The sequence below is a fragment of the Scyliorhinus canicula genome, chromosome 19 (genome assembly GCF_902713615.1).
Source record: "Scyliorhinus canicula chromosome 19, sScyCan1.1, whole genome shotgun sequence".
NCBI classification, from domain to species: Eukaryota; Metazoa; Chordata; class Chondrichthyes; order Carcharhiniformes; family Scyliorhinidae; genus Scyliorhinus; species Scyliorhinus canicula.
Genome location: NC_052164.1, coordinates 20,302,417 through 20,329,884, shown reverse-complemented (window position 1 = coordinate 20,329,884; position 27,468 = coordinate 20,302,417). Strand labels below are relative to the sequence as shown.

The 27,468-nt window shown below is 46.2% G+C and overlaps 1 protein-coding gene and 1 pseudogene across 3 annotated transcripts in view; one reads left to right on the top strand and one right to left on the bottom strand.

Moving 5' to 3' along the window:
- etv4 (ETS variant transcription factor 4) overlaps positions 1-26,802 on the top strand; it is a 104,081-nt gene extending 77,279 nt beyond the window's left edge. For 2 of the 3 annotated variants that reach the window (XM_038779431.1, XM_038779430.1), the window contains 4 exons: positions 104-172; positions 7,796-7,965; positions 22,602-22,703; positions 26,432-26,653. In XM_038779431.1, coding sequence (XP_038635359.1) covers positions 104-172; positions 7,796-7,965; positions 22,602-22,703; positions 26,432-26,653 — 563 coding nt within the window. Of the gene's footprint in view, positions 1-103; positions 173-7,795; positions 7,966-22,601; positions 22,704-26,431 lie in introns of all 3 variants that reach the window. The other variant, XM_038779429.1, reaches the window with a different exon arrangement.
- Positions 11,149-11,373, bottom strand: LOC119954583 (annotated as a pseudogene).
- Positions 26,803-27,468: the final 666 nt, after the last annotated feature.

The following is a 27,468-nucleotide window of genomic DNA, read 5'->3' as shown; positions in this document are numbered from 1 at the left end:
GTCCCTGGATCCGCTTTCATTCTTCAACAGCGGTGCCATTGACAAGGCATTGGATTGAGTCAGGCGAGAATAAAATTGATGCTGTTGCCTCTTTACATTCCAGACTTTTCATACGAGAAACAGCTGAGACCCTACAGCGATGATGCCTCTGTGGTTCCCGACAAACTCGAAGGTTAGGACTTTAATTGTATCACTGCGGGAGAATGGTATCTCAAGTTTTCAATAAACTGAAAATCAAAAACTCTGCTTTATGGTGTGAAGTGTTTAGGTTTTACTAACTCCAATTTTCAATAGCATTTATTTTTTTCTGAAAGCAATATCCATTGTACATGGATATGTATAATGGATACATATATACATGCCAGCCATTACATGCCATTATACATGCAGAATTTAATAATAATAATCGCTTATAGGCTTCAATGAAGTTACTGTGAAAAGCCCCTAGATGCCACATTCCAGCGCCTGTTTGGGGAGGCCGGTATGGGAATTGAAGCCACAGCTATTTAGCCCACTGTGCTAAACCAGCCCCGGGAATTTGAAGAAACAAACAATTATCTTGGTTGCCGAATTTCGATCAGAGCTCCGGTGTTAAATGGATTATTATATTTGCATGAAGTGTGGTGCTTTTCACAGTCCATGGACAATGTTACCATGAACTCTTGATTTATCCAACTCCTCAATGGTTGGTTTGTAATCCTATATGTGTCGAGTTGGACAGTCTGCTTTTAGAATGGTTCGATTTTCACCTCTCCAGCATTAATAATAACAATAATCTTTATTATTGTCACAAGTATTCTTACATTAACAATACAATGACGTTACTGTGATAATCCTCCAGTCGCCACATTCCAGCACCTGTTCGGGTACATTGAGGGAGAATTTAGAATGTTCAATTCACCTAACAAGCACGTCTTTTGGGACTTGTGGGAGGAAACCGGAGCACCCGGAGGAAACCCACGCAGACATGGGGAGAACATGCAGACTCCGCACAGACAGTGACCCAAGCCGGGAATCGAACCTGGAACCCTGGAGCTGTGAAGCAACAGTGCTACAGTGCTAACCACTGTGCTACCGTGCCGCCATTAGAATTCCTGCCTTTAGTTGCTGTGGCCATGGGGCTCTGAAATTCACTTATTAAACCCCTATACACCTCTCTCTCACCTCCTAACTCTAACTCTCTTGCCTTCTTTTAAGGCAATCCTTAAAATCTACTTCTTTCACCAAATGTTTCGACACTTGTCCTAAGTCCTGACGTGACTAAGAGCGAGATTCTCTGGCCTCTCTGCAGCTTGTTTCTCGGCGGCGGGAGGCGACCTACCGTTGGCCGGATCTTTTTGGTCCCGCCCACTGTCAGTGGGAATTTCCCGAAACCCTATAACCCACCTAACCTTTTTTAAAAATGTTTTTTTTAAATTGGTTTTGCATTTATAATAACATTGTAAGGAACAGCGCACAATAATAAAGAGAAATCTACAGCTTGGCACTCCAGGCTGGCAGGGGCACTGCCAGGGTGTAGGCTGGCAATGTCAAGCTGGCATTTTGCCCACACTGGGAATCGGTCCCAGTGGGGTGTGGGGGGGTGGGGTGGGCGGCCCCAACAGGTGAGTTGGGGGGCCCAGGGCGATAAGGGTGCGATTTTAAAATGGCGCCCCGATCTCCTCTTGCACTGAGACTACGTGTGGCCTCGGTGGGGCATTCCTTGCTGGTGCAGAAAAAAAATCAGAGTGCAGTTCGATAGCAGGGTAGGCCCCGGTTCAATTCCCACCCAGAAGGGACTGTATTTTTTAAAATTAAATCGCGTCTACGCATCAGGCTTAATTAGATCACAAGAAACCAATTCTGAATTTTCTAAACATTTGGGACAAATATTTTGACTTCACCTAATTAATTATTTCTTGCTTCATGTTACAATCCCAGTTGGTGTTATAACTGAAGGAGAAGATCCCAGAATGGATCTGTGGCTCAAAAGACCAGTTACTTTTCTTTTTTTAAAATAAATTCAGAGTGCTCAATTATTTTGTTTTCCAATTAAGGGGCAATTTAGCATGGCCAATCCAGCACATCTTTGTTTTGTCGGGGTGAAACCCACGAGACACTGGGAGAATGTGCAAACTCCACACGGACAGTGACCCAGGGCCGGTATTCAAACCCGTGTCCTCAGCGCTGTAGTCCCAGTGCTAACCACTGCGCCACATGCCGCCCACTTTTCTCAATAAAATGTGGAGGAACAGAGTCACAGGACCGCTAATTGGTTTTAACAACAAGAAAAAACATTTATTAAACATGTAAAAATTGGATTATGATAGAATACTCCTTTAGTCCCCCCCTTGGTTTCGCAACTACACTGATTTTAAGGTTAGCACAGATGGCAAAGCATATCTTAAGCTTACAATGGTCTCAGTAACACAAAGTCCCTTTAAACACAATAGATGACTGTGGTCAAATACACTCTCCACTCTGAACCTCAAGTGAATGTGTGTGAATTTCTCCTTCGAATCGCCTTGATGACTTGTATACCATGAGTCACCTTGACTCACTGAATTCCGGCTTCCACATAAGTGATTTCAAATTCTGCTTTCAATAAGTCACACTTTCAAATCGTCTTTTGAATAACGCTTTCCCACCGGTGCTTCCATCGTGGTTTTGCTTTCAGCTTTTAAACCTCTCCCTTTAGGTTTTCTTTGTCTAAAGATTTTTGTACAAACTCCAAAATCCAGTTACCGATTTCCATGATTATGTCAAGTAGTATCTCCCAAACTATACTAATTTCGCACAAACCTTAGCACGACTGCAGATAACTTTCTGGCCTCTCATGACCCAATGCCTTTTACATAGAAATATACATAGCAATCCGTGCTTCATTGGGATGGTGTGGGAAGACTGGGTCGCGTGGGGTAATGTCTATTTAATTGTTATTGTATATTCTCTTTTTGCACTATGTTAATATTCACTCTAGTTTGTTTTGTTATTATGGTTACTATTATGGTTTTATTATGAAAAATGCTGCTAAACCTGAATAAAAATACTAAAAAAGAAAAAGAAATATACATAGAAAATAGAAGCAGGAGGAGGCCATTCAACCCTTCGAGCCTGCTCCGCCATTCATTATGATCATGGCCGATCATCGAGTTCAATACCCTGATTCCGCCTTCCCCGCCCCCTCATATCCCTTGATCCCTTCAGCCCCAAGAGCTAAATCTAATTTGAAATTATACAATGTTTTCACCTGAACTACTTTTTGTGGAGTGAATTCCCGAGATTCACCATTCTCTGTGACTATACTGAACAGTAATCAGTTCTGGTTCCCAGTTCCCTTTGGTCCATTAACTCCGGACTTCTTGGAAACTTCTTTTCATTTCTCTAGTTTCCTTAATAGCTGGACTTTAGGTTTCCAGCATTTGTTTTTTAAATAATTACTCCATAGTATGAATTTTTTTCTGGCAAGGTTGAGTGAGATGTTCCTTTTTAGCCTACTAAATGCAACTGCTTCTTAAGAGATGTGAGAGCTGCCTTCTCTCTCACTACATATCTCCAGTTGCAATCAAATGCAGCTAAATTTAAATTTTAACGCTTCTCTACCTTACGAGGCATTAGCTGCCGAGCAACATCAACATACCTCTGCCAGCCTATTTATTCTTCATGCAGTGGCCCTCTCTAAGGGGCAGCATGTGTCACAGTGGTTAGCCCTGCTGCCTCACAGCACCGGACACCAGGGTTCAATTCCAGCCTTGGGTGACTGTCTGGAGAGTTTGTATGCACTCCCCGTGTCTGCATGGGTTCCCTCCGGTTTCCTCATACAGTCTAAAGATGTGTGGGTTAGGTGTATTGGCCATGCTAAACTGCCCCTTAGTGACTAGGGATGCACAGTTTAGGTGGGGTAACAGAGATAAGGTGGGGGATTGGGCCTAGGTAGGGTGCTCTTTCAGAGGGTCGGTGCATACTGGATGGGCCGAGTGGCCTCCTTCTGCACTGTAGGGATTCTATGACAACAGAAACACAGTTGAAACTTAACGAACCCCCACACATACAAACACCTTTGTCCAGCATGAATCTAACTATGGGTTTTACTCTTCCAGGCACAGAAACATTAAATTAAACCTATACCTTATTTCTAATCTTTACCAATACAAATATAAATCTCTTAAAACTACTTTTGTTTTTCTAACATGCTACGCAATCAACCACACAGATAGATTTGCCAGTAAGTATCCTCCCAACTGGTTTGTTTGGTAGAGGTGAGTAACCCATGAGTAATGCCAATCTGGTCAGGCTGCCTGAGAGCTGTTGCTTGTCCTCCTGCCAGTAGCTATACTCCCTCATCGACAGAGCGAGGGAAAATGGACGCAGGTTGGCAAATGCTGATGGATGCACGTGTTTCCAAACGAAGCTGCACCAGCAGATCTCAATAGTATCACCATGAGATGTGAATGCAAGGCCAACACTTTTGGACACCCCGGTTACACTATATAGAGCTATTGGACAGAAGATGGCATGCCAGAGCGATCAAGAACCAGCATTAATCGATTTGGCATACATTTGTTGTCAGACCATGGCATTATTGCCGGACAGAGGCCCGAGGGTTGGTCTCGCCAGGATCCACGCCCGTAGGGAAGCTGATGTAAAGGTGTCCCATCTGCAGCCAGACAACTTCAAAAACCTAGAAAGAAAGAGCTGGGACATACATGATATGTGGGTACACTCTCTTGCGGATACACTGCAAATCTGACTTCTGGGAGTCCAACCACCACAGCAGCTTTAGCTATCAATAAACAAGGGTTACGTGCTGTGGGTGCTCAATCACTGGCCTGCAGGCTCTTGCCTGCACCTAGGGTTTCCTTTCCTTCAGTTTTAATCCGTTCCTTCAAGGCCTGGTAAAGACTGATGTCAGGGTTTTGAGTTTGAAAATAAATAAATTTTGAGCACCCAATTAATTTTTTTCCAATTAAGGGGCAATTTAGCGTGGCCAGTACACCTATATATTCACAGCCGGGTGTCCCTGGAATGGGAGCATGCGGTGTCCACAGGCATCGTCGAGGCCTTCCATACCTGGTCGGCACCACAGGGGTTTGAATGCTTTATTGACCCCTTTAACTACACTCTTATTTGATGTTTTTAAGTTTCCATTGATCTTTGTTATGTTCGGGCAGTGCCCCGAACAGGAATGGCCTTTTTTTGCTTTGTCCCTCAGTTTGTTTTCTTTCTTCCGTTTTGTTGGTAGACCTCAAAAGAATGGCCAATCTACCCAACCTGCACATCTTTGGGTTGTGGGGGCGAGATCCACACAGACATGGGGCGAATGTGCAAACTCCACACAGACAGTGACTCGAGGCCGGAAGCCTTTCCAGTTTTTGACTTGCCGCTCGAGCAAGTGTAGATTGAAGAATTAATTTGGATTTGAACCTGATGGTTCGGGGGGGGGGGGGGGGGGGGGGGGGGAGCAATCGCCGTTCTACACGAAGAACAAACTCGTCTAAGGAGTGACTTGAAATTACTTTCAGTCACGACTGAATAAGATGGAATAAAGTTAACGTTAACCGTATTCGGGATTTTCCGGCTTCGTCACAGCGGGTTCCCCCTCCATTCAAATCTCCGTTTACTTCAGCGGGAGTGGAAGATCCCGCCCAGAGTCAAAATTTTCCCTCCTTGTCTGAGGTGTAACACAGTAGCCAACTAGGGGACTATGACAAGCACATTTTAATGCAATGTAGCCTTGAGACAGGGACCCAATACGAGTGTGGGATGTTGCAGACTACAGTAAGATTCGTACATCACATCCCAAGCATAATAGAGATTTCAAGGATATTTCAATTTCTCCAGAATGCTCTGCAATAAAGAGTACCACGTGTACACTGAGTTTTGAAACATCAAATATAATTTGTGGGAATGAATGAATGGCCTGGAGTAGTAATTTCATCCAGTTCAAACAATGCAAGTCAGCCAATGCAATTAAAGCCTTGACTGGCTCAACCTGATAAGATGTCCTGCCCATGCTAAACTCGATCGCATATTCTCAGGATACTTTAGTTCATGCCGTTGTGAAAAGGGATGGGAAGACACAAGATACAACACAGATATAAATGTATCTTTACATATTACATCAGACAACCAACAGAAAAGAGGAGTGGTAGTTGTGGAAGTTGATTTCTAACTTGGCACCCTCACGCCTAAAACTTGTTAGCGATCCAAGTAAAAGCTGTTAATACAGCCCTTTCACAAACCAAGCTGTACCTAGTTATTCCTGGCTGGGCACATTTCCTTGAATGTACTCAAGTGGATTTTCCATTGGAAACAGTGGCTCAGTCTGACTCTACTGGGAATGGAGTTTATTACCATTTGCTGAATGCAGTCCAGCACAGGAGCCTCACAATGAAGTGTGAGCATAGCTATCATGTTGTGTAATATTCTGCTTTCCACCCCAATGCTACATTTTGTATCAAGTACGAGGGACGTGCGTGCTTCCTACTTCCACCAGGCCTCCGCTGGTCAGTTTACCAGGTTCGACCATCAATGTGTGGTCCGATTTTGTCTGTTTATTTGCTTCTGAGGTTTTAATATTAAAGTGAATGGTTTAAATCAAAATATTTAATGTCTAATTTACTCACCCACTAGCTGCCACTTGATGCTAGAAGGTGTTTTTGCACCCTGAATATATTGGAAAAATGACTTATCTCACCATATCTTACTCTATCTATACTTTCCCTGGACTTCCAATTGATGGGTCACAACCCAGTTTTGTTGTCCTACTACAGCTGATAAAGCCAAAGAACCTAAGCACCACTTCTTGGTTGACTAACCCTGCATCCTAGATTTTCCATGAAAAAATAACCTGTGTGACTGTGACCATGATGTATTATTCCAATTTGTCTTCCTTGACCCTGCAGTCGTTTTCCACACAGTTCACTATCATCCTCCCGTACCAGCCTCCCCGGACAGGCGCCAGAATGTGGTGACTAGGGGCTTTTTACAGTAACTTCATTGAAGCCTACTCGTGACAATAAGCAATTTTCATTTCATTTCATTGCCTCTTGCAATGCCTCTCCTGTTATCCAACTCTGTGGGACAGTCCTTGCCACCTGTTCCTATTCCACCACTGCACCTCTGGTGATGACTTCCCTCTCCACTCCTGCCATCACCTCTAGAGGTGTGTTTCCACTCCTATGTTGGTGACACCCAGCACTAGTGCAGCACGGTGGCACAGTGGTTAGCACAGTTGCTTCACAGCTCCAGAGTCCCAGGTTCGATTCCCGGCTTGGGTCACTGTCTGTGTGGAGTCTGCACGTTCCCCCCCGTGTGTGCGAGGGTTTCCTCCGGGTGCTCCGGTTTCCTCCCACAGTCCAAAGATGTGCAGGATAGGTGGATTGGCCATGATAAATTGCCCTTAGTGTCCAAACAGGTTGGGTGGGGTTACTGGGATAGGGTGGAGGCGTGGGCTTAAGTGGGGTGCTCTTTCTGAGGGCCGGTGCAGACTCGATGGGCCGAATAGCCTCCTTCTACACTGTAAATTCTATGATTCTAGCGCATCCACCACTAATGTCAAACCATCTTCAAAGAGTTGCACCTTCCTTCAATTGAGCAACTTGTACTGTCTCATCTCCTGTTCAGTCATAGTCTGTCCTGCTTTTATAGGCCTTGCCCTCTCATAGGTTTCTCTATAAAGTAAAATGCATGATCCAGCTCTGTACACAATGGAAAAAGCAACTATTTATACGTTACAGCTCATGGTATAGTCTGCTACTTTGTCTGGTGGGTTGGCACAACGAGGTGCATTTAAGATTTTGTTTCTACTTGGCAGGCGACATCAAACAGGAAATCAATACATATCGAGAGGGCCCTTTATACCAGCGCCGGGGCTCTCTCCAGCTGTGGCAGTTCCTAGTTGCACTCCTGGATGATCCGTCCAACTCTAACTTCATTGCCTGGACAGGCCGAGGCATGGAATTCAAACTTGTTGAACCAGAAGAGGTGAGAAAATAGGTTGAAGATTTTTATTTTTGCAAAACGGCTGGTACGTTTTCAGAGGCATTGCTAATCTGCCAAGGAACGAAGGTTTGGGAACTATTAGGAGGGAACAGCTGAGACTGTCTGACTAGGCCAGAGCGTGGCTATTGCTGCAAGGGTGGGTGGTGGCGGCGGTATGGTATGGAATGAATGGCAAGCATGGGTTCAGTCCGTCACATAGATTGAGACCTCAGGATAATGCCTGAGGAGGGAGAGACAGGAAGTGTAGGTGGTGGTGGAGTTGGCAATGGGCTACCAGGTGATAATCAGATAAATTAAGACTTGCCTCTGTTTCTGCATGTGTTTGCTAGGCAATATGTAGAAAACAAACAATTTGCCTTCAATGTAGACAAATATCCAAAAGTGCTTCACAGCAGTGGAATTTATCAGTGCATGCTGATCCAAAGAAGATGTTGGAGTTGACCAAAACGTGATCAAAGAGGTGGAGGCTCAAAGGAGCAGAGGGAGCTGGACAGAGAGCGGGGAAGGAGTTCCCAGAATATTGGCTCCATGGAACTATTCAATTAAAGGCATGGTTGCCAATTCTGGGGGGAAAGGTGAGGGGGATATACAAGAAACCTGAGTCAGGAGGACCAATGTCCAGGGTTTGGGATGTTGGGACTGCAAAGCTGGAAATGGTTTAAGGGCCTAGGAGGAAAGAAAAGGGCTAACTTGCATTTATATAGCGCCCCACACAAGCACAGGATTTCTCAAAGCACTTTACAAGCACTGAAATACTTTTGAAGTGAAGTGACTGTTATGCAGAAACATACAGCAAGTGCCCACAAACAACACTGTGATAATGATCAGATACTGGGCGGAATCTTACCATTTTTTTCAGTATCAGGTTCAGACTTTGAACCGGCGAGTAGCTCTCCAGTTGCAGACACGTTTTCTCTCCAGATATTGAACCTCTTTTTAAAATAAAAGTATCTGTGGCCCTGCCTTCATTCTGGCAGGGTGGAGCCTGATAGAACCGGAGATCGCGACGACATCTTTAAAGGGCACCCCGATCAGAACTGAAGTAGTATATCCCTCCCCCACATCCAACATGGAGGGCTGTCTCCCCCTGCCTGGACAATCATCGTCCCTCCCCACACCCGGACAATCATCAAAGCCGCCCCCAATCATCAGGCTCCCTGCCCCCAACACTATGGAAGTATCACCGGCATTTCCTGCCCCCTCCCCCCCATCACTGCCCACTTCCTTCACTCCCCATCAGACTTAAATAGAGCTCCCAAGAGGGACTGGCACTGTCCCTTAGCAGTGGCCAACCTGCCAAGGGGCAGTGCCAGGGTGCAGTGCCAGGGGTTTACCTGGGTATGTCCCTCTTTCCCCCAGAGGCTATATTTACCTTTACATTCCCTTGACTGAACCTCCATTTTTAAAAAGCTGTTGTAAACCAAACGACTTCGGCAAGGTTTGAATATTCAGTAAGGGGGGGAATCATGTGGCAGAGAGGCCTGTTAATACTATTAAAATTTATTAAGGGGGTGGCTTGGTGGCGCAGTGGTTAGTGCTGCTGCCTCAAGACCCTGAGGCCCCAGGTTCGATCCCGGCTCTGGGTCACTGTCCGTGTGAAGTTCGCACATTCTCCCCGTGTCTGCGTGGGTCTCGCCCCCACAACCCAAAGATGTGCCAGCTAGGTGGATTGGCCACGCTAAATTGCCCCTCAATTGGAAAAAAAGAATTGAATACTGTAAATTAATTTTTTTTTAAAAACAAAAAATAATACTGTATTAAAATCCATTTAAATGAGTTTCCCACCCTTTGAGGACAGGAAACATGGCCGGGATTCTCCAACCCCTCGCCGGGTCATAGAATCCCCGAGAGGAGACGCGAACCCCACCCTGCCGCCCCAACGCCGTCTTCCCTATTCCCACCACGCCGGCAACTCTCCTGGCCCCAATGGGCCGAGCCAGCGTCCAGTTTTGGCCAGTCTTGCCGGCATGAATTATTCGCCTCACACACGGCGGGACCCGGCAGGTGAGTGTGCGGGGTGGTGCGCAGGGGGATCCGACCCCGTGGAGAGCCCCCACGGTTGCCTGGCCCGCGATCGGGGCCCACCGATCTGTGGGCGGGCTGGTTCCGTGGGGAGACTTCTTTCCTCTGCGCCGGGCCCCTGAGGGGCTCCGCTATATTGCCCGGGAGCGGCGCGGAGAAGAGAGCCCCCGCGCATGCGCGGAAATACGCCGGCCGGTCCGCGCACGCGCAAGATCACGTCGCCGTTCCGCGTATGGGCGAACTCGCGCCGGCCCTTCGGCACCGGCTGGAGCAGCGGGGACGACTCCGGCGGCAACCTAGCCCCTAGAAAGGTGAGAATTACTCATCTTGTGGGCCCATTGCCGTCAGTTTTCCCGCTGGCGTGGGGACATAGCCCCATTTTCAGGGAACCCCGCTCCTTGTTACCACACGGCGAGGGGAGGGGAAATTGTGAAATGGTGGCGGATGGGGGGGGGGGGGTGGATTTGCTACAACCCCTGTAGCGTATTTCTTGGCTGTAGAAGGTGGCCCGTGTAGCTGTAAAAACAATTGTTTTATGGACAATGTGCGTGACCGGATAAATGAGTCAGAGACGTGAGTTGAATTGAGCCTAAAATTGCGACTTTATTGCTGATCGCTATAAGCACCAACTACACAAGAATACAAAAGCCCACAACTAATTAACTATACTACGCAACCTCTTTTTTTCTAATTTACAGTACCCTAATATTTTTATCCAATTAAGGCGCAGTTTAGCGTGGCCATTCCACCTACCCTGCACATGTTCTGGTTGTGGGGGTGGAACCCACGCAGACACAGGGATATACTACACAATCTTAAACACTAAGGATACAGAGGAGAATTACTGCTACCGTGTAGCGGTCTAATCGCTCACACTAATCTCTAGCTAAATCACCCAGAGAGAACTGGTGTTATCCATACTGAGGAAGCTGGCCAGGCCACTTTGGTGTAAACGTTCTTCTATTGATTGTAGTCTTTGGGGGTCCTCTCGTCGTGAACGTTGCTCTGCAGTTATCACTCCCAATCAGCCGAAGCATCAGTCCTTTTATATCTTTTTTAAAGACGTGATCTTGTTTTGCGGCGATCTCTTCCTTTATTAGCTGTGACACATCTAATCTTGCGATGATTGTGTCTTAAAACATTTTTTTTTATCCCATCCTTAAAGTTACAAAGCCAATACTCAGAGTGACAGGGCAAGCCCTGAATCCATCTCATTGCTTGCTCAAAAAATAATTTAAATTCAAATTGAAGTCAATTCCTGGTCCCCACACGAGAGACATACAGGGTCTAAACTGACCAGAAAAGGCATTGCACCTCATCTTGGGCTTGATCTGATGCTTGATCTTAGCCAAAAGGCCAAGAAGCGATTGATGATTGCCTCTTTTGTTGGTTGCTTATCCCATTAACGGCTGAACTTTGCAATTCTGCTCTGTGTATTGCAGCGAAGCAGGTCCGGACATGTCTTGAAGCAAGTTTTTCAGCTTGACCGTACCCCATTGTGCTCTGAAATAGGCCTCAGCTGTAGGGCATGTTGTGACATACCTGCCGTTGCCCCACAGTGTCCTCTGGTCCTACTGTTGTCAATGGGATTTCCCAGTGAATCCACTCCCTGCTGCCAGGAGATCAGCTGTGAGAGTTCACCATTAGCAGGACCCAGAACATTCCGCTGGTGAAAACGGTTGGGGCCAGTATCGGTGGGTGTGGACGGGATTTTTTCCAAAGTATTCATCCAGCATCACTTCTATTATTCAAACACACCAGAGGATCGGAACCTTTCAACAAATCCCCTCTTCCCCATCAATATTGCTTCTCCAGCACTACATCCTTCTTGCCTGGCTTTAACCAGAATCTAATCTTTATTATTGTCAGAAGTAGGCTTACATTATCACAGCAATGAAGTTAATCACAGCAATGAAGTTAATGTGAAAATCCCCTCGTCACCACACTCCGGCGCCAGTTCGGGTACACTGAGGGAGAATTCAGAATGCCCAATTCACCAAACAAGCACGTCTTTCGGGCTTTGTGGGGGGGAAAGTGGAGCACCCGGAGGAGACCCACGCAGACACGAATGTGCAGACTCCGCAACCCGACCTGGGAATCTAACCTGGGGCCCTGGCGCTGTGGACCAACAGTGCTAACCACTGTGCTACCATGCCGCCCGATTCTGCCCTGGATTGGACCCTGACCCTCTGTCTCATGCTTGAAGGCCTCTGTCATTAACCTGAGAACCCCTTAAAGCTGTATTGGTGAACTTAGGCTACCAGCTTAGAATAGATTGAGTGTGTTTCCATTACTTTTCAGCTATTTCTGAGGAGACACCTTATGGTATCTGGGAATCCTCGTTGTTTGAGGTTGGCATCCGATCGTGTTCACAGGAGATGTATTGATGGGAAAGAGCAGCAGCTGTGAGAGAGGTTAAGTGTGACAGCAAAACGTGGTTGAGGGATTAGATGGAAAAACTGACAATGTGTACGTTGGCAGAACCTTTCAATGAGGCAGATTTAGATTGAAAAGAAAATACACATTTGAAAGAAATAATAAAGAAACAGTCAACTGGACCAGGCCTGACTCAACTCATTAGCCCATTGCCTGTCAGCGTATCACTGCACATTAGGGACTTAAAACAGCCATAACATATCAATTGAGTTGATAACATTACAGTGCACAGTTGGATCATTCCAAATAAATTTTCCAAAAGCCGGTCTGGGGTGAATATTGTTGGACTACAATGCAGCTTAGTTAATGGAAGGTGCCTGTTGAAGGGACATGCAATCACAAGAATTATGCAGCTGAGGGAGGCCATTTGGCCTGTCCTTGCTTACATTTCTTGTAAGAGTCCAATCATGTTCTTTCTCCCCCATCTCAGCCCAGCCAACCGTTTCTTAAATTACTCCAGAGATATTGAACCTCCCCCAACCTATGCAAAAACAAATGGTGGATCCTTGCTTGTGAGAGAGATACTTCTGCCCCTCTCAAACAAATAATTCTACCGTGAATAAACGTCATTTTCAAGTTCCATTCAAAGCAAGTAATTTTCAAAGTCTAGCATTGATTTTTTTTTTTAGTTCTGTTATGATGTCACCCTTGCAAGAGCCAAAACAGTTTTGAGGCGGGAGCCGTTATAAGCAGCTTAGCTTTGGAAAATGAATCCATTACCAGGAAAATCGCACCATCAGCTAAAATGGCAACTGAAATACTGTGACAATGTCAAGCATTGACATATATCATTGGCCTGAATCTCAAATAGTTAGGCTCTCGTCACTTCGGCACTATAGGAAGAATTAAATTTGAAACAATGTTTTCTTAAAGTCGTATAAATTCAGCTTTTATGTATGAAGGCGTGCTAGGATTCAATTTTTAATCATTGATCACACTTGTGCTGCTCTGAGGGTGGCACGTGGCGCAGTGGTTAGCACTGGGACTCCGGCACTGAGGCCCCAGGTTCGAATCCCGGCCCTGGGTCACTGTCCGTGTGGAATTTGCACATTCTCCCCATCTCTGCATGGGTTTCACCCCCACAACCCAGATTAGGTGGATTGGCCATGATATATTGCCCCTTAATTGGAAAAAAGTAATAATTGGGTACTCTAATATTTATTTTAAAAAACACTTTTGCTGCTCTTGCACAGAGAGGCAACCTCTTACCCACTAAGATGACATATTTTCACCTCTGAAGCATCGGCTGACGTCACCCCTGAATCAGCCCATCCAAAATTTTGCTGCCTGTGTCTTAACTCTCACCATCACCATCACCCTGTGCTCACTGACCTACATTGGTTGCCAGTCAGGCAATGTCTCTGTTTAAAATGATCGTCCGTGTTCTCAAACCATTCCATGCTTTCACCCTTCCTTTATTTTTGTAATCCTTCTCCAGTCCCGCAGCCCTCCAAGAGGATTGCGCTCCTCCAGGTCTGGCCTCTTAATCTTCCCCGATTTTAACTGTTGCACCACTGCTGGCTGGGTCTTCAGTTGCCTCGGTGCTGAGCTCCTGGAACTCCCTCTCTGCCTCTCAACATCTCTTCCCTTCTTCACAGCACTCCTTAAAACCTCTCTCTTTGAGCAGGATTTTGGTCGTGTACCTTAATACAGCTTTACGTGGCTCAGTGTTAGATTTTATTTTGTGATGTTCCTTTGACGCATCTTTGGGATATTTTACTGCAGTAAATATGCCATATGAATCCAACTTTGTGTTGTTGTTGTACCTCTCCATTTTGAGGCAGTTCTCAATGGAAATACGGTTCCAAGTGCTTGGTATAAACAATTGAGGGCAAAACATATGAAGTCACATGAGCTAGGAGCGGATCTTGGAATTTTGACAATGCATTTTGGGGCAGCACGGTAGCACAGTGGTTAACACAGTTGCTTTGCAGCTCCAGGGTCACAGGTTTGATTCCCGGTTTGGGTCACTGCCTGTGTGGAGTCTGCATGTTCTCCCTGTATCTGCGTGGGTTTCCTCCGGGTGCTTCAGTTTCCTCCTACAGTCCATAGATGTGCAGGTTAGGTGGATTGGCCATGCTAAATTGCCCTTAGTGCCCAAGGAGGTTGGGTGGGGTTGCTGGGTTACGGGTGTGGGCTTGAGTAGGGTGCTATTTCTAGGGGCCGGTGCAGACTCTATGGGCCGGGTGGCCGCCTTCTGCACTGTAAATTCTATGAATCCACATTTCCCACCCATTCTACCCAAATTCTAATTTGCCCTTCCAGTAATTAAGGCTTCCCAATGGAATTGCAGCTTTTGAAAGTGAATGCTTGCATACTTGGGAGGACACCAAACGAAATACAGTCAACTTCTCCCACAGTGTAGGTGAATTGGTCACGCAAAATTGCCCCTTAATTGTAAAAAATGAATTGGGTATCATTTATAATACTCATTATAATGTAATGTTTCAACTAAGTTTCTTTGGAACAATGAGAGAACACTTGAGGGATATCTGAAACGGTTATTTATGTAATGTAAATCTGAGTTATCGAACTTTCAGACCATGGAATAAAATACACTGTTAAATTCTGATAAATGAATCCATTGAAGTAGTTTGTTAAACAATGTTCTGCTCAAATTAGGGTTGCCTACAAAGCGTAAGTACATATGAAGCCCATTAATTAATCACAATCCAGGTAAACCTGCAGTTTTCGGCCCTCCTTTCCTGTCTGTCACCTGCTATTTGGTGTGTAGTTGCATCGATGTTCTTCACCAGTACGTCATTCACGTAGCCATTTGCAGCTTAATCGGTGGCTGTCAGCATGATTTTCTGTTTCCTTGTTGTTTATACTAAGCGATTCTTCGTGTTGGTTACTTGGGTTCTCAAGTTCTACTCAAGCAAACAGCATTTTCTCATTTGTAGTAATTCACTCTGAGTTTACCGCACTTGCTAGAGGTGGGCTGGAATTAGTTCTCAGTGCTAATATCTATCGTGTGATCTCTGCTGGTAAACACAGCTACGTGGACACTAGTCAATGGTAGGTTTGGGAGCCAACCAAAGATTTGGGTTCGGCTGCTGTGTCTAAAGATTGGACAGCCTGCGATATTTACTCAAAGAATAGTAATTCAATAGCTGCCTGGCAAATTCTCCTGAGGATGCTGTTGCTGTCAAAATGGCTGTTGAAAAGCACAAAGGCGAGGTTCAGTGATGATGTTCCCTTATTTTCTCCTGTTTTCCTGTGGGATATGTATCTCTGCCACAGTAGTCCAGTTGAACATAGTAACTTGGGGGAGCCGAAGTTTAACACCACACTGCTCCGTGACACAGGCATTACTATTATTTGGCACATAGTTAACTGAGTATAATTTACGAGTTGATTTTCCTGTGGTGCCAGGATTTTTATCTTCTGCTCCCTCCTAAAGGCTTTCTTTTTTTTTTAAATAATTTTTATTGAGATTTTCAAAAACATATCAAAAACAGAAAATAACAACAAGAAAACAGTATTAACAACAACAAAAAGAAAAACACAATAACCCCCAAAACCAAACCCCCCCCCCCCCCCCCCCCCTCAGTAACTACAAAAAGAAGAAATAGATAAACACCCGGCATATTCAATAAACACATATACACATTTCTCCCTTCCCCCGCAACAAACCCCCCTCCCCTCCCCTCCTCTCCCTCCCCTGGGTTGCTGCTGCTGCCGGGCTATTTTCCTACCGTTCTGCCAGGAAGTCCAGGAAAGGCTGCCACCGCCTAAAGAACCCCTGTACTGATCCCCTCAGGGCAAATTTCACCCTCTCCAATTTGATGAACCCTGCCATATCATTGATCCAGGCCTCCACGCTTGGGGGCCTTGCATCCTTCCATTGAAGCAAAATCCTCCACCGGGCTACTAGGGATGCAAAGGCCAGAACACCAGCCTCTTTCGCCTCCTGCACTCCCGGCTCCACTGCAACCCCAAAAATTGCGAGTCCCCAGCCTGGCTTGACCCTGGATCCTACCACCCTCGACACCGTCCTTGCTACCCCCTTCCAAAACTCCCCCAGCGCTGGGCATGCCCAGAACATATGGGCGTGGTTTGCTGGGCTGCCCGAGCACTTAGCACACCTGTCATCGTGCATACCAGGGAGAAATGGAAATTCTCATGGAATTTCTTTCTCGCCTGCCTGAGGTTTCCTTCTGAGATGAACTATGTTTCCACCGATGGGCAATGGGACCTGGCTCCCTCACGGCCAGTTAAGACAATGAGCGAGCTCACATAAGCTGTTAGAGTCACAAGTTCTGCCTTCACACCCAAACGCTGGGACCCACATATAATCCCTGGTGAGCTATGGCTTTCCTTTAGTCTGTGCATCATTTTTATTTGCTGACGTGAAAATGGCATCATTTTCTAAACAGGCCCAGGTGCTGACAGTTGAAAAATCAACATTTCCATCCATCAAAATAAACTGAGAAGATCAGTGACCTGCACATTAGTGTCAATGGGTAATTGATGACTCCATTTAACAAAGTTCCTGTCCCTTGGCACTCAAAGCTTCCAGAAAGCATTATACAATTGGGTGCATATTGTTAAACTAAGACCTGATGGTACATTGGTTCATGCAATCCAAATGGTTTAACCCTCAGGACATCTGAACTAGAACTGTCCTTTTCAAGGGAACTTACTTACATTTAGTTCTGCACACAGACAGACAGAAGTGAATAGCAATTCTGATCACTGCTTCTCTAACATTACTCACCAGAAATGATCACAGCCCATCCAACTTGAACACCTGTAATTTAACCCAACATGTGCTCATTGTAGCTGAGGGAAATATTAAAGTCCTGGTGGTCAAATCACTGCTCGGTGTCCAAAGTCCCACTTGAAGAATGTCCCCTTAGCTGGGGTATTGATGGCTACAGACATTCATCAAAATGGGATTGAAATAACGTACAAAATTTAATAATGTATAATATTTGCACGAAACGCTTATTTTCGAAGCCATTCACCTGGTTCCTTGCCGACTATGAGCACTAACAATTGCCTTCACCAGACCTGTCATTTTTCAGATGTAGCATTGAATTGTAGTGTCTGTTACTATTGAGCGATTCCACCACCATCTCTTCTGTTGTAATGGTTTTTCCTTTCCCAATATTCTCACTTGCACTCAAGTCCTTGATATTCATAGCTATACTGCACCTTATCCAAGTGACCACACTTCAAGGATGTCAGAGGCAGTTTCTTTACTCAGAGAGTAGTAGGGGTGTGGAACACCCTGCCTGCAATAGTAGTAGACTCGCCAACTTTAAGGGTATTTAAGTGGTCACTGGATAGACATATGGATGAAAATGGAATAGTGTAGGTCAGATAGGCTTCAGATGGTTTCACAGGTCGGCGCAACATCGAGGGCCGAAGGGCCCGTACTGCGCTGTAGTGTTCTATGTTCTATGTTCTAAGGGTGAGCCTTGATAGATTATTCTGCAGCTGAACCCACGGATCCACACTTCAAGTAGGCACCACTGTATAAGGAGACAGCTGATTTGCTGTCCCCACTCCTCTAATCCAGCAGCGCTATCTTTAATAATCAATGTGTCACTTTTGACGATTTGTCTTCTAATCACTCCCACTCGGACAGCCTCAAGGTCGGCCCAGCTTGCAGGGTTTCGATTTCATCCCTGCAGATTCCATTCCCCCAGATTCCCAAATCTATTTTTTTTTTTTAAATAATTTTTATTGAGAAATTTTGATTTTATACAACATTGACGCACCTTAGTAAAATACCGAAAATAACAATAATATTAACAATCATATACATTCGCCCCATCCCCATGAACAACCCAGCATTTTAACAACGACGCAAATTAACACACTATAAAGTTACAGAATAAAAGATTCCCAAATCTATGCCCACGCACTAATGCAAAAGCACAACTTTAGGTCTTCAGCCATGCTGAGCACAACACTAGTGCTCCAAAGGGATACCTTCACCCAGCACGGACTCACTGACACTCTGCTGCCTCCTTGGGTCTTCAGTGCTTCTCCTGAGCCCATTTTGATTGTCAGAGCTTCTCCTAGGCCCTCTTCACTTATGATATGGCGATGCCGGCGTTGGACTGGTGTGGGCACAGTAAGAAGTCTTACAACACCAGGTTAATGTCCAACAGGTTTTTTTTAGAATCACTAGCTTTTGAAGCGCAACTCTTTCCTCAGATGGATGAAGAGGTTGATTCCAAAAACTCATACATAGACTACTTCAATGATGCAAGATGATACTTTGAATGGGAGTCTTAGCAGGTAATTAAGTCTTTACAGGTCCAGACAGTGCGACTGGAGAGAGGGATAACCACAGGTTAAAGAGGTGTGAATTGTCTCAAGCCAGGACAGTTGGTACAATTTTGCAAGCCCAGGCTAGATGGTGGGGAGTGAATGCAATGAGACATGAATCAAAGGTCCCGGTTGAGGCCGTACTCATGCATGCAGAACTTGGCTATCAGTTTCTGCTCGGCGGTTCTCCGCTGTTGCATGTCCTGAAGGCTGATTGGAGAACGCTTACCCGAAGATCAGTGGCTGAATGCCCTTGACTACTGAAGTGTTACCCAACTGGGAGAGAACATTCCTGCCTGGTGATTGTCATGTGATGTCCGTTCATCCGTTGTCGCAGCGCTGCATGGTCTCGCCACTGTACCACGCCTCGGGACATCCTTTCCTGCAGTGTATGAGGTAGACAACGTTGGCCAAGCTGCACGAGTATGTACCGCGTACCTGGTGCATGGTGTTCTCGCGTGTAATTCTGGTACCCATGTCGATGATCTGGCACTGTTGCAGAGGTTGCCATGGCAGAGTTGTGTGGTGTCTCTCTTGAAGGCTGCGTATTTTGCTGCAAACAATGGTCTGTTTGAGGTAGCGCCGTTGTTTGAAGGCAAGTAGAGGGGAAGACCTTGGCAAGATGTGCATCCTCGTCAATGGCATGTTGAAGGCTGCAAAGAAGGAACCTCTTCCTGTCCCCTGTCCATGACTCTTCTTTTGGGATCACCTGTCTGTCCACTCAGCCTTTGGGATCTCTCCCTATCCCTTCTCCCTGTTCCCTGCCTGGGACACTTAACCTGTGATTATCCCAAATCCATGGCATGGATTTTTGCAACATTTTCCCCTTTTTCCTGGGCCCATCCTCAGCCCAAACAATTTAAGAATGCAGAACTGCGCATGTGCAACCTGCTCTCGGTCTGCACATGCACAGAAACTCAAAGGTCAGTCGGGATTTGGCGTTCCTGACCAACCGCTTTCCGCAGAGGTAAATGTAGCTTTCCCTACATTTTTAAATATTCATCCATGGTATGTGGGCATTGCAGGTTGGGCCAGCATTTAATTGCCCATCTCATGCTGTGGATCTGGAGTTGCATGTAGGCCGGACCAGCTAAGGATGGCAGATTTTCTTCCCTAAAGGAAGGAACTAGATGGGTTTTTACGATTAGGTCATCATTAGACTTTAAATCCAGGGGCTGGATTCTCCGTTTTGCAGACTAAGTCCCCTTTTACGCCAGGAAAACTGGCGGCAAAAAGTCAGTGATTCCCCATTTTGCTGGGGGCTAGCAGGGAGCCGACGTAGAACTTGCAGCTCTAGCTGCAGGTACGGCCCCCAGCACTTACGGATCAGAGGATCTGCATGCGCGCGGTGGCAGCCTTCAGCGGCCGACCCTGCTCCGTGGCGGACTCAGCCCACGGATCTGGACCGCCAAAGTAGTGCCCCCCACATTGCCCCCAGCCCCAAATGAAGCCCACCAATCAGCCCTCCCCTGCCTTTGGCGACTACGGACTGAGTCCACAGCTGTAATTTTTTTTAAAAATTTTTATTATTAAGGGGCAATTTAGCATGGCCAATCCACCTACTCTGCACATTTTTGGGTTGTGGGGGCGAAACCCACGCAGACACGGGGAGAATGTTCAAACTCCACACGGACAGTGACCCAGAGCCGGGATCGAACCTGGGACCTCAGCGCCGTGAGGCGGTTGTGCTAACCACTAGGCCACCGTGCTGCCCTGTCCACAGCCGTAATGTGAGGATCCCAGACGGTGTGAGCACACGTAAGCCAAGCCGTCGGGAATTCGGCCAGTCCGTTGCCGGGGTGGGGGGGGGGGGGGGGGGGTGCCTCAGGAAATGCCGTGAGGCGGTGCATACTCGGCACAGCATACTCCTCGGGTACGCCACTTTTAAGGAGGTGGAGAATTGTAAAACCGGCGCTGTTCCCTATTTCGGCGCCAAAATGTATTCCCCGCTCCATTGCCGAACGTGATTTCGGGGAGCGGAGAATCCAGCCCCCGATTTTTTTATTGAATTCAAATTTGATCATCTGTCATGGTGGGAATCAAATCCAGGTCCCCAGAGCATTACTGAGGGCCTCTCGATTATTAGTCCAGTGATAACACCACTATGCTGCTGCTTCCCCCATATGTATCTTGTTACCATGTCATTTGTGGCTCAGTTAGTGGCACCCTTGCCTCCAAGTCAGAAAGTCATGAGTTCAAGGCCTACTCCAACTTTGGCACAAAATCAAGACTGACACAGTGCAGTACTGAGGGGGTGCCATCTTGCAGATGAGATGTACAGCCAAGACTCTGCCTTACCCCTCAAGTGGGTTCAAAAGATTCCACCATGCACTTTCAAAGACGTGCCGGAGAATTATCCTTGATGGCCTGGCCAATATTCATCCCTCAATCAACACCACGAAAAAAGGATTATGTGGTCATTGCCAGATTCCTATTTGTGAGAGTTTACTATGCACAAATTGGCTGCTGCATTTCCTACATTATAACAGTGGCTACTCTCCAAAAATATACTCCATTAGCTGTGAACTGTTCAGGGATATCGATGGCTGTGTAAAGTGCCACATAAATGGATGTCTTTCCTTTTGGCTTGCTACCCCCATGCTTTCAATAGCCTTGGCTGTAGCAGTTTGCTGCTTCTTGGATCTCCCAGATCATATATAGCTTTGTTGATTTCTGTACAAGTACAGTTACATTGAGACTACTTATCTATGCCACATCGAAAATATTCTCAAAGTAATTTGGCCACATAATCCCATGGCCATGTGAGTAGGTTGTGTCTGCCACAACACAAGTGACAATAGTGTATTACACTCTGTTTATGCCATCGCAGTAAGGGTTGTACATATTATCTAAAGTTTTGTGGATGGGCACCCACATTTAACAAAAGGTGCAGCATAACTCAAAAGTATTAAATGAATCTGCCCTTTTTTTTAAAAAGTGCAAATACTGGAAATTTGAAGAAATACAGGAAAAAACACAAATGCTACATCAACAGCTGTTTAAAAAAAAGTTAACATTTTGAGTTGGACTGTTCATCAGAACAAGTTTTCTGTGAAAGGGTCTGCATCCAAACTCTGAATTTGGACAGATTCATTCATTCTGACAACCTGTTCATAGGCACCAGGTGATGACTTTGTTGTCTTATTTAATGGCCACTGATGTTGCTGATTAAACCTACACAAACTTCTGAGATCACAAAACTGTACTGCAGAGGGGAATCATAGAATCCATACAGTGCAGAAGGAGGCCAATCAGCCCATCCAGTCTTTACAAACCCTGCGGAAGAGCACAGGTCTAGTCCCCTCGCCGTACCCCCATAACCCCGTAACGGAACCTGCAAATCATTGGACTCTCAGGAGTAATTTATCATAGTCAATCCATCAATCCTACACATCTTTGGACTGTGGGAGGAAACCGGAGCACCCGGAGGAAGCCAGGGCAGATACGGGGAGAATGAAAACTCCACACAGACCGTCACGCAAGGCCGGAAATCTCAAACCCGATTGTCTGCAAACCAACAGAACAATTCTAGTGCAACTCAGTGATAATTTGATATTTTTTAAACTAGTTCTTGGGGTGGGAGTGTCAGTGGTCTTGCCCATCTCTAATTGCCCTTGAGAAGGTGGCGGTGATCTATCTTTTGAGCCATGGCGTCGATACATCTGCAGTGCCTTTTTCTGTAGCAGTTTGATACAACTAAGTGACTTACTCAGCCATTTCAGAGGACAGTTAAGAGTCAGTAACATTGCTATGAATCTGGAGTCACGTGTAGGCCAGAGCGGGTAAGGATGGCAGATTTCCTTCCCTGAAGATCATATGAGAGCAGAACCATTGATACCAGAATATTGGACCAATGATTTTATTTTATTTTACAGGTGGCAAGACTTTGGGGAATGCAGAAAAACAGACCAGCCATGAACTATGATAAACTTAGCCGTTCCCTTCGCTACTATTATGAGAAAGGAATCATGCAAAAGGTTAGTTTAATATAATTTTTTTTTCTAAGGGGCAATTTAGAGTGGCCAATCCACCTCGCCTGCACATCTTTGGGTTGTGGAGGTCAAACCCATGCAAACACGGGGAGAATGTGCAAACTGCACATGGACAGTGACCTAGAGCCGGGATCGAACCTGGGACCTTGGCGCTGTGAAACAGCAATGCTAACCACTGCGCCACCGTGCTGCCCCAGTTTAAAATAATTGTTTAAACTGAGCATTTTATGATAAAATGCCTAGCTTATCATGACTAGCTCCTGCAATAACACTGTCGGATCTGTCAGTTTCCTTTTTTTTATTGGTTAAACGCTTAAGACCTATTATATAGCCCAAAAATGAAAACTTTGTAAAATATCCACAAAAGCTCTTTATGTTAAAGTAATTAGCACAAATTTTTCCCCTCCTTCGGCCTTTCCACAAATAGTATGACAAAGGCCTCAAAGGCTGCTGCTCTTTGCCGACCAGTGAACTCTCTACCTTTGAAGGTCACCTGACAGCAATCCTCCATTCGGACTGCAACACACATTCTGTTACACATCACTGAACAAGACTGTAATTTCCAGAAGCCCTTGATCACGCTCCAATCCATAGTCAAAGGAGAGGCCTGTCTTTGCAGCCACTGGGTTGTGCCTTTCAGTTTAACCGCTCTGTATTTGAATCTCCCATACCATAATTAAGTGAAGTTCAGCATGGCTCACCCAGCAATCTATGTAGAGGTGTAGCAGGTTTGCCAAGTGATCCATTCATGTGGGCAGCATAGTGGCACAGTGGTTAGCTTCACAGCACCAGGGACCAGAGTTCAATTCCGGACTTGGGTGACTGCCTGTGTGGAGTTTGCATTTTCTCCCCGTGTCTGTGTGGATTTCCTCCAGATGCTCCGGTTCCTCCCACAGTCCAAAACTGTGCAGGTTAGGTGGATTGGCCATGCTAAATTGTTCCTTAGTGTCCAAAGATGTTCAGGTTAGGTGTGGTTACGGGGATATGGCAGGGGAGTGGCCCTAGGTAGGGCACTGTTTCAGATGTTGGTGCAGACTCGATGGGCCGAATCACCTCCTTCTGGATTAGGAATTCTATGTTCTACCTTGTCAAGGTGGGGTGGAGAGAGCAAAAAGAACAGGGATGCAATCAGGATTAAATACCTCCAGGAGAAAGTTATAGCTTTAGTTCTGATTTTAAGAAAGCAAGTGCATTTCCTCACCCATTCTAAAGGATATGGGGGGAAATTGGGAACGGGTTATAGAGTTGGATGATCAGCCATGATCATAACGAATGGCAGAGCAGGGTCGAATAGCCTCCTCCTGCTCCTATTTTCTATTGACAGGCTGAGTTAAAGGAAAGAAACCAATTAGCAATGTTTTTTTTTAATAAACAATTTTATTGAGGTAGTTTTTGGCTTTATAAACAGTTACAGACATCATCAGAAAGAAAGCAAAAAAAAGGCAAAAATGTGCAAACATCCATGTACTTTCAATACTTCAATCATAACATATTGCACAAGCCCGCTCCTCTCCCACCAGTACTACCCGCCATATTTTCCCTCCTACTCTACTCTACCTCCCCCCCCCCTCTCCCCCCACACCCTGCTGACGCTCACTCTCCCGCAAAGTCAATAAATGGTTGCCACCTCCGGGCGAACCCCTGCACAGATCCCCTCAAGGCGAACTTAATTTTCTCCATACCCAGGAAACTCGACATGTCCGCAAGCCACAACTCCGTCTTTGGGGGCTTTGAGTCCCTCCACGCCAATAGTATTCGTCGCCGGGCTATCAGGGAGGCAAAGGCCAAAACATCGGCCTCTTTCTCCCCCTGGATCCCCGGGTCCTCCGAAACCCCAAAAATTGCCACCCCTGGACTCATCACCACCCTTGTTTTTAGTACCCGGGACATGACCCCCACAAATCCCTCCCAGTACCCCCTCAGCTTAGGGCATGCCCAAAACATGTGCACGTGGTTCGCTGGTCCTCCCGCGCACCTAGCGCATTTGTCCTCTATCCCGAAGAATTTGCTCATCCGAGCCACCGTCATATGGGCCCGGTGAACGACCTTAAATTGAATCAGCCCGAGCCTAGCACATGTCGTGGTCGAATTTACCCTACTCAGGGCCTCTGCCCACAGCCCATCCTCCATTTCCCCGCCTAGCTCCTTCTCCCATTTAAGTTTCAGTTCCTCTGTCTGGGACCCTTCCTCCCTCGTGAGCACCTTATATATACCCGAGACTCTACCCTCCCCTTCTTCCCTCCTAGAGACTATTCTGTCGAGGATCCCCATTGGCGGGAGGCGTGGGAAAGATGGGACCTGTCTACGAACAAAGTCCCGCAACTGTAGGTATCTAAAATCATTTCCCCTTACCAACCCAAATTTCTCCTCCAAGCTCCTCAGACTCGCAAAGCTCCCTTCCAGGAACATATCACCCACCCCTCCTGCCCCCGTCCGCCGCCATACTCGGAACCCCCCATCCATACTCCCGGGGGCAAACCGATGGTTGTCGCAGATTGGCGCCCAGACAGACGCCCCCATCTCCCCCACATGCCTCCTCCACTGGCCCCATATCCGCAGGGTCGCCACCACTACCGGGCTGGTGGTGTACTTTGGCGGCGGCAGCGGTAGAGGAGCCGTGACCAGGGCTGCCAAGCTGGAGCCCCTGCACGAAGCCGCCTCCACCCGCTCCCAAATAGACCCCGTACCCACCATCCACCTCCTTATCATAGCGATGTTGGCCGCCCAGTAATAATTGATCAGACTCGGCAAAGCCAGCCCTCCCTCACTGCGGTTCCTCTCCAACATCGCCTTCTTCACCCGCGGGGATTTTCCCGCCCAGACAAAGCTCATGATCAGCCCGTTAACTCTTTTGAAGAAGGACTGTGGGATAAAGATCAGGAGGCACTGAAAAATAAACAAAAATTGAGGGAGGATTGTCATCTTTACAGTCTGCACCCTCCCTGCCAGCGACAGCGGGAGTGCATCCCATCTCCAAAACTCTCCCTTCATTTGCTCCACCACCCTGGCCAAATTTAACTTATGCAGCCTGCCCCAGTCTCGTGCCACCTGGATTCCCAAATACTGGAAATTTTCCTCAACCGGCCTAAACGGTAGCCCTCTCAATCTGCCAATTAGCAATGTTGAGAGGTCAGATGGGGAAAGAAGTGATGGTGAAATATGAATTGTATGCAGTTTGCAGAAAATTGGTAATATGATGGAACATCTTGATTTCCTGTATTTAGCATGGAATCCTAACAGCTGAATTGAGACTGCTTCTTAACTTTATCATCATTAAAATGTTTTCCACCTAATAATCTGGCCGAGGAACTGAGCTCAAGTTCCAAAATGTTGCAAACTATTGTGGAGGTACTGTCCTGCTCTGATCTCATCTGGGTCACTGCAATTGGCATTTTTATGCTGGAGGTAATTAGCCAGACTTACACCCTGTTCACTAACCAGTAATGTACCTGGAAAGTGCACATTTGTTGGGAATCGGCAGAGGACGGAGAGGGCTTTCTGCGATGCCTTCCATGGTCAAATGACCTGCCAAAGCTCATGTCTAAGCTTTCACGGGTGTAATAGGCTGTTGCCTGACACGGAAAATTGATTTCTTCATGAGCTATCAAAGGAAAAGGGGAGAAAAACTTACAAACAAGGCCGGCATAACGTCTGAAATGGTATTGCTGCTCTCCATGTTTGGACGGATAAGTGTACTCCTTTGCTGTTCGCAGGTGGCTGGCGAGCGATACGTGTACAAGTTCGTCTGCGAACCTGAAGCACTCTTCTCTTTGGCATTCCCTGACAATCAACGGCCACTGCTGAAGTCTGAATTTGATCGACACGTGAACGAAGAAGACACTGTGCCGCTGTCTCACCTGGACGAGAACACCGCCTACATGCCAGATGCTGCCTGCATCAATTCACAGCACTATAACAAAGGATATATGTATTGATCGACAACAAGGAGAATATTTGGTTTTCAATCTCTCTAATTGCACTGCAATAACTATTAGAAACAGGTAGTAATTATAAGTTAGAATCTGTTGCTTCAAACATACATATATCAAATAACTGGGGATATAAACTCATTGTGTATATGATTTTAGAGGATTGGTTGTTTGTTTCTTGCATAAATCTTACTCACTACATATACACACTGTGCAAGGGACTTTTATCGTTTGAGGCAGGGCTGTTTTTAGCTCATTTCTCCCTAACAAGCAGCAGACTGATGACGACCATAGACCACAATATGTTTTTTTTTAGAAACTGCTATTTTGTGCTTTTTTTTTGTTGAGTTTCATTGCCCAGGTTCTCTTGTGAAATCTGCCGGAACATTTTAGGAAATGTATCTGACATGCAAAGGTTTGGATGAGCTAATATTCCTTATATTCTCACTTCAATCTGCTTCCACCCCACCCTCTGCGGTGGGAGTTTAATTGCTTCTTCACTTTGGGACTGTTTAGCACAGGGCTAAATCGCTGGCTTTGAAAGCAGGCCAGCAGCACGGTTCGATTCCCATAACAGCCTGCCCGAACAGGCGCCGGAATGTGGCGACTAGGGGCTTTTCACAGTAACTTCATTTGAAGCCTACTCGTGACAATAAGCGATTTTCATTTTCATTTCACTTTGTTGACTTTTAACATACTTGTTTGATCAGCATTAGTTCGAGCCATTTGTCAGGTTGGTTTTTGCGGGTCTCCCGTTGTCTCTTGCTGTTATGTGCAGCTGGCAACGGACGGCATTTAACCCAGAAACAAACGTGAAAATA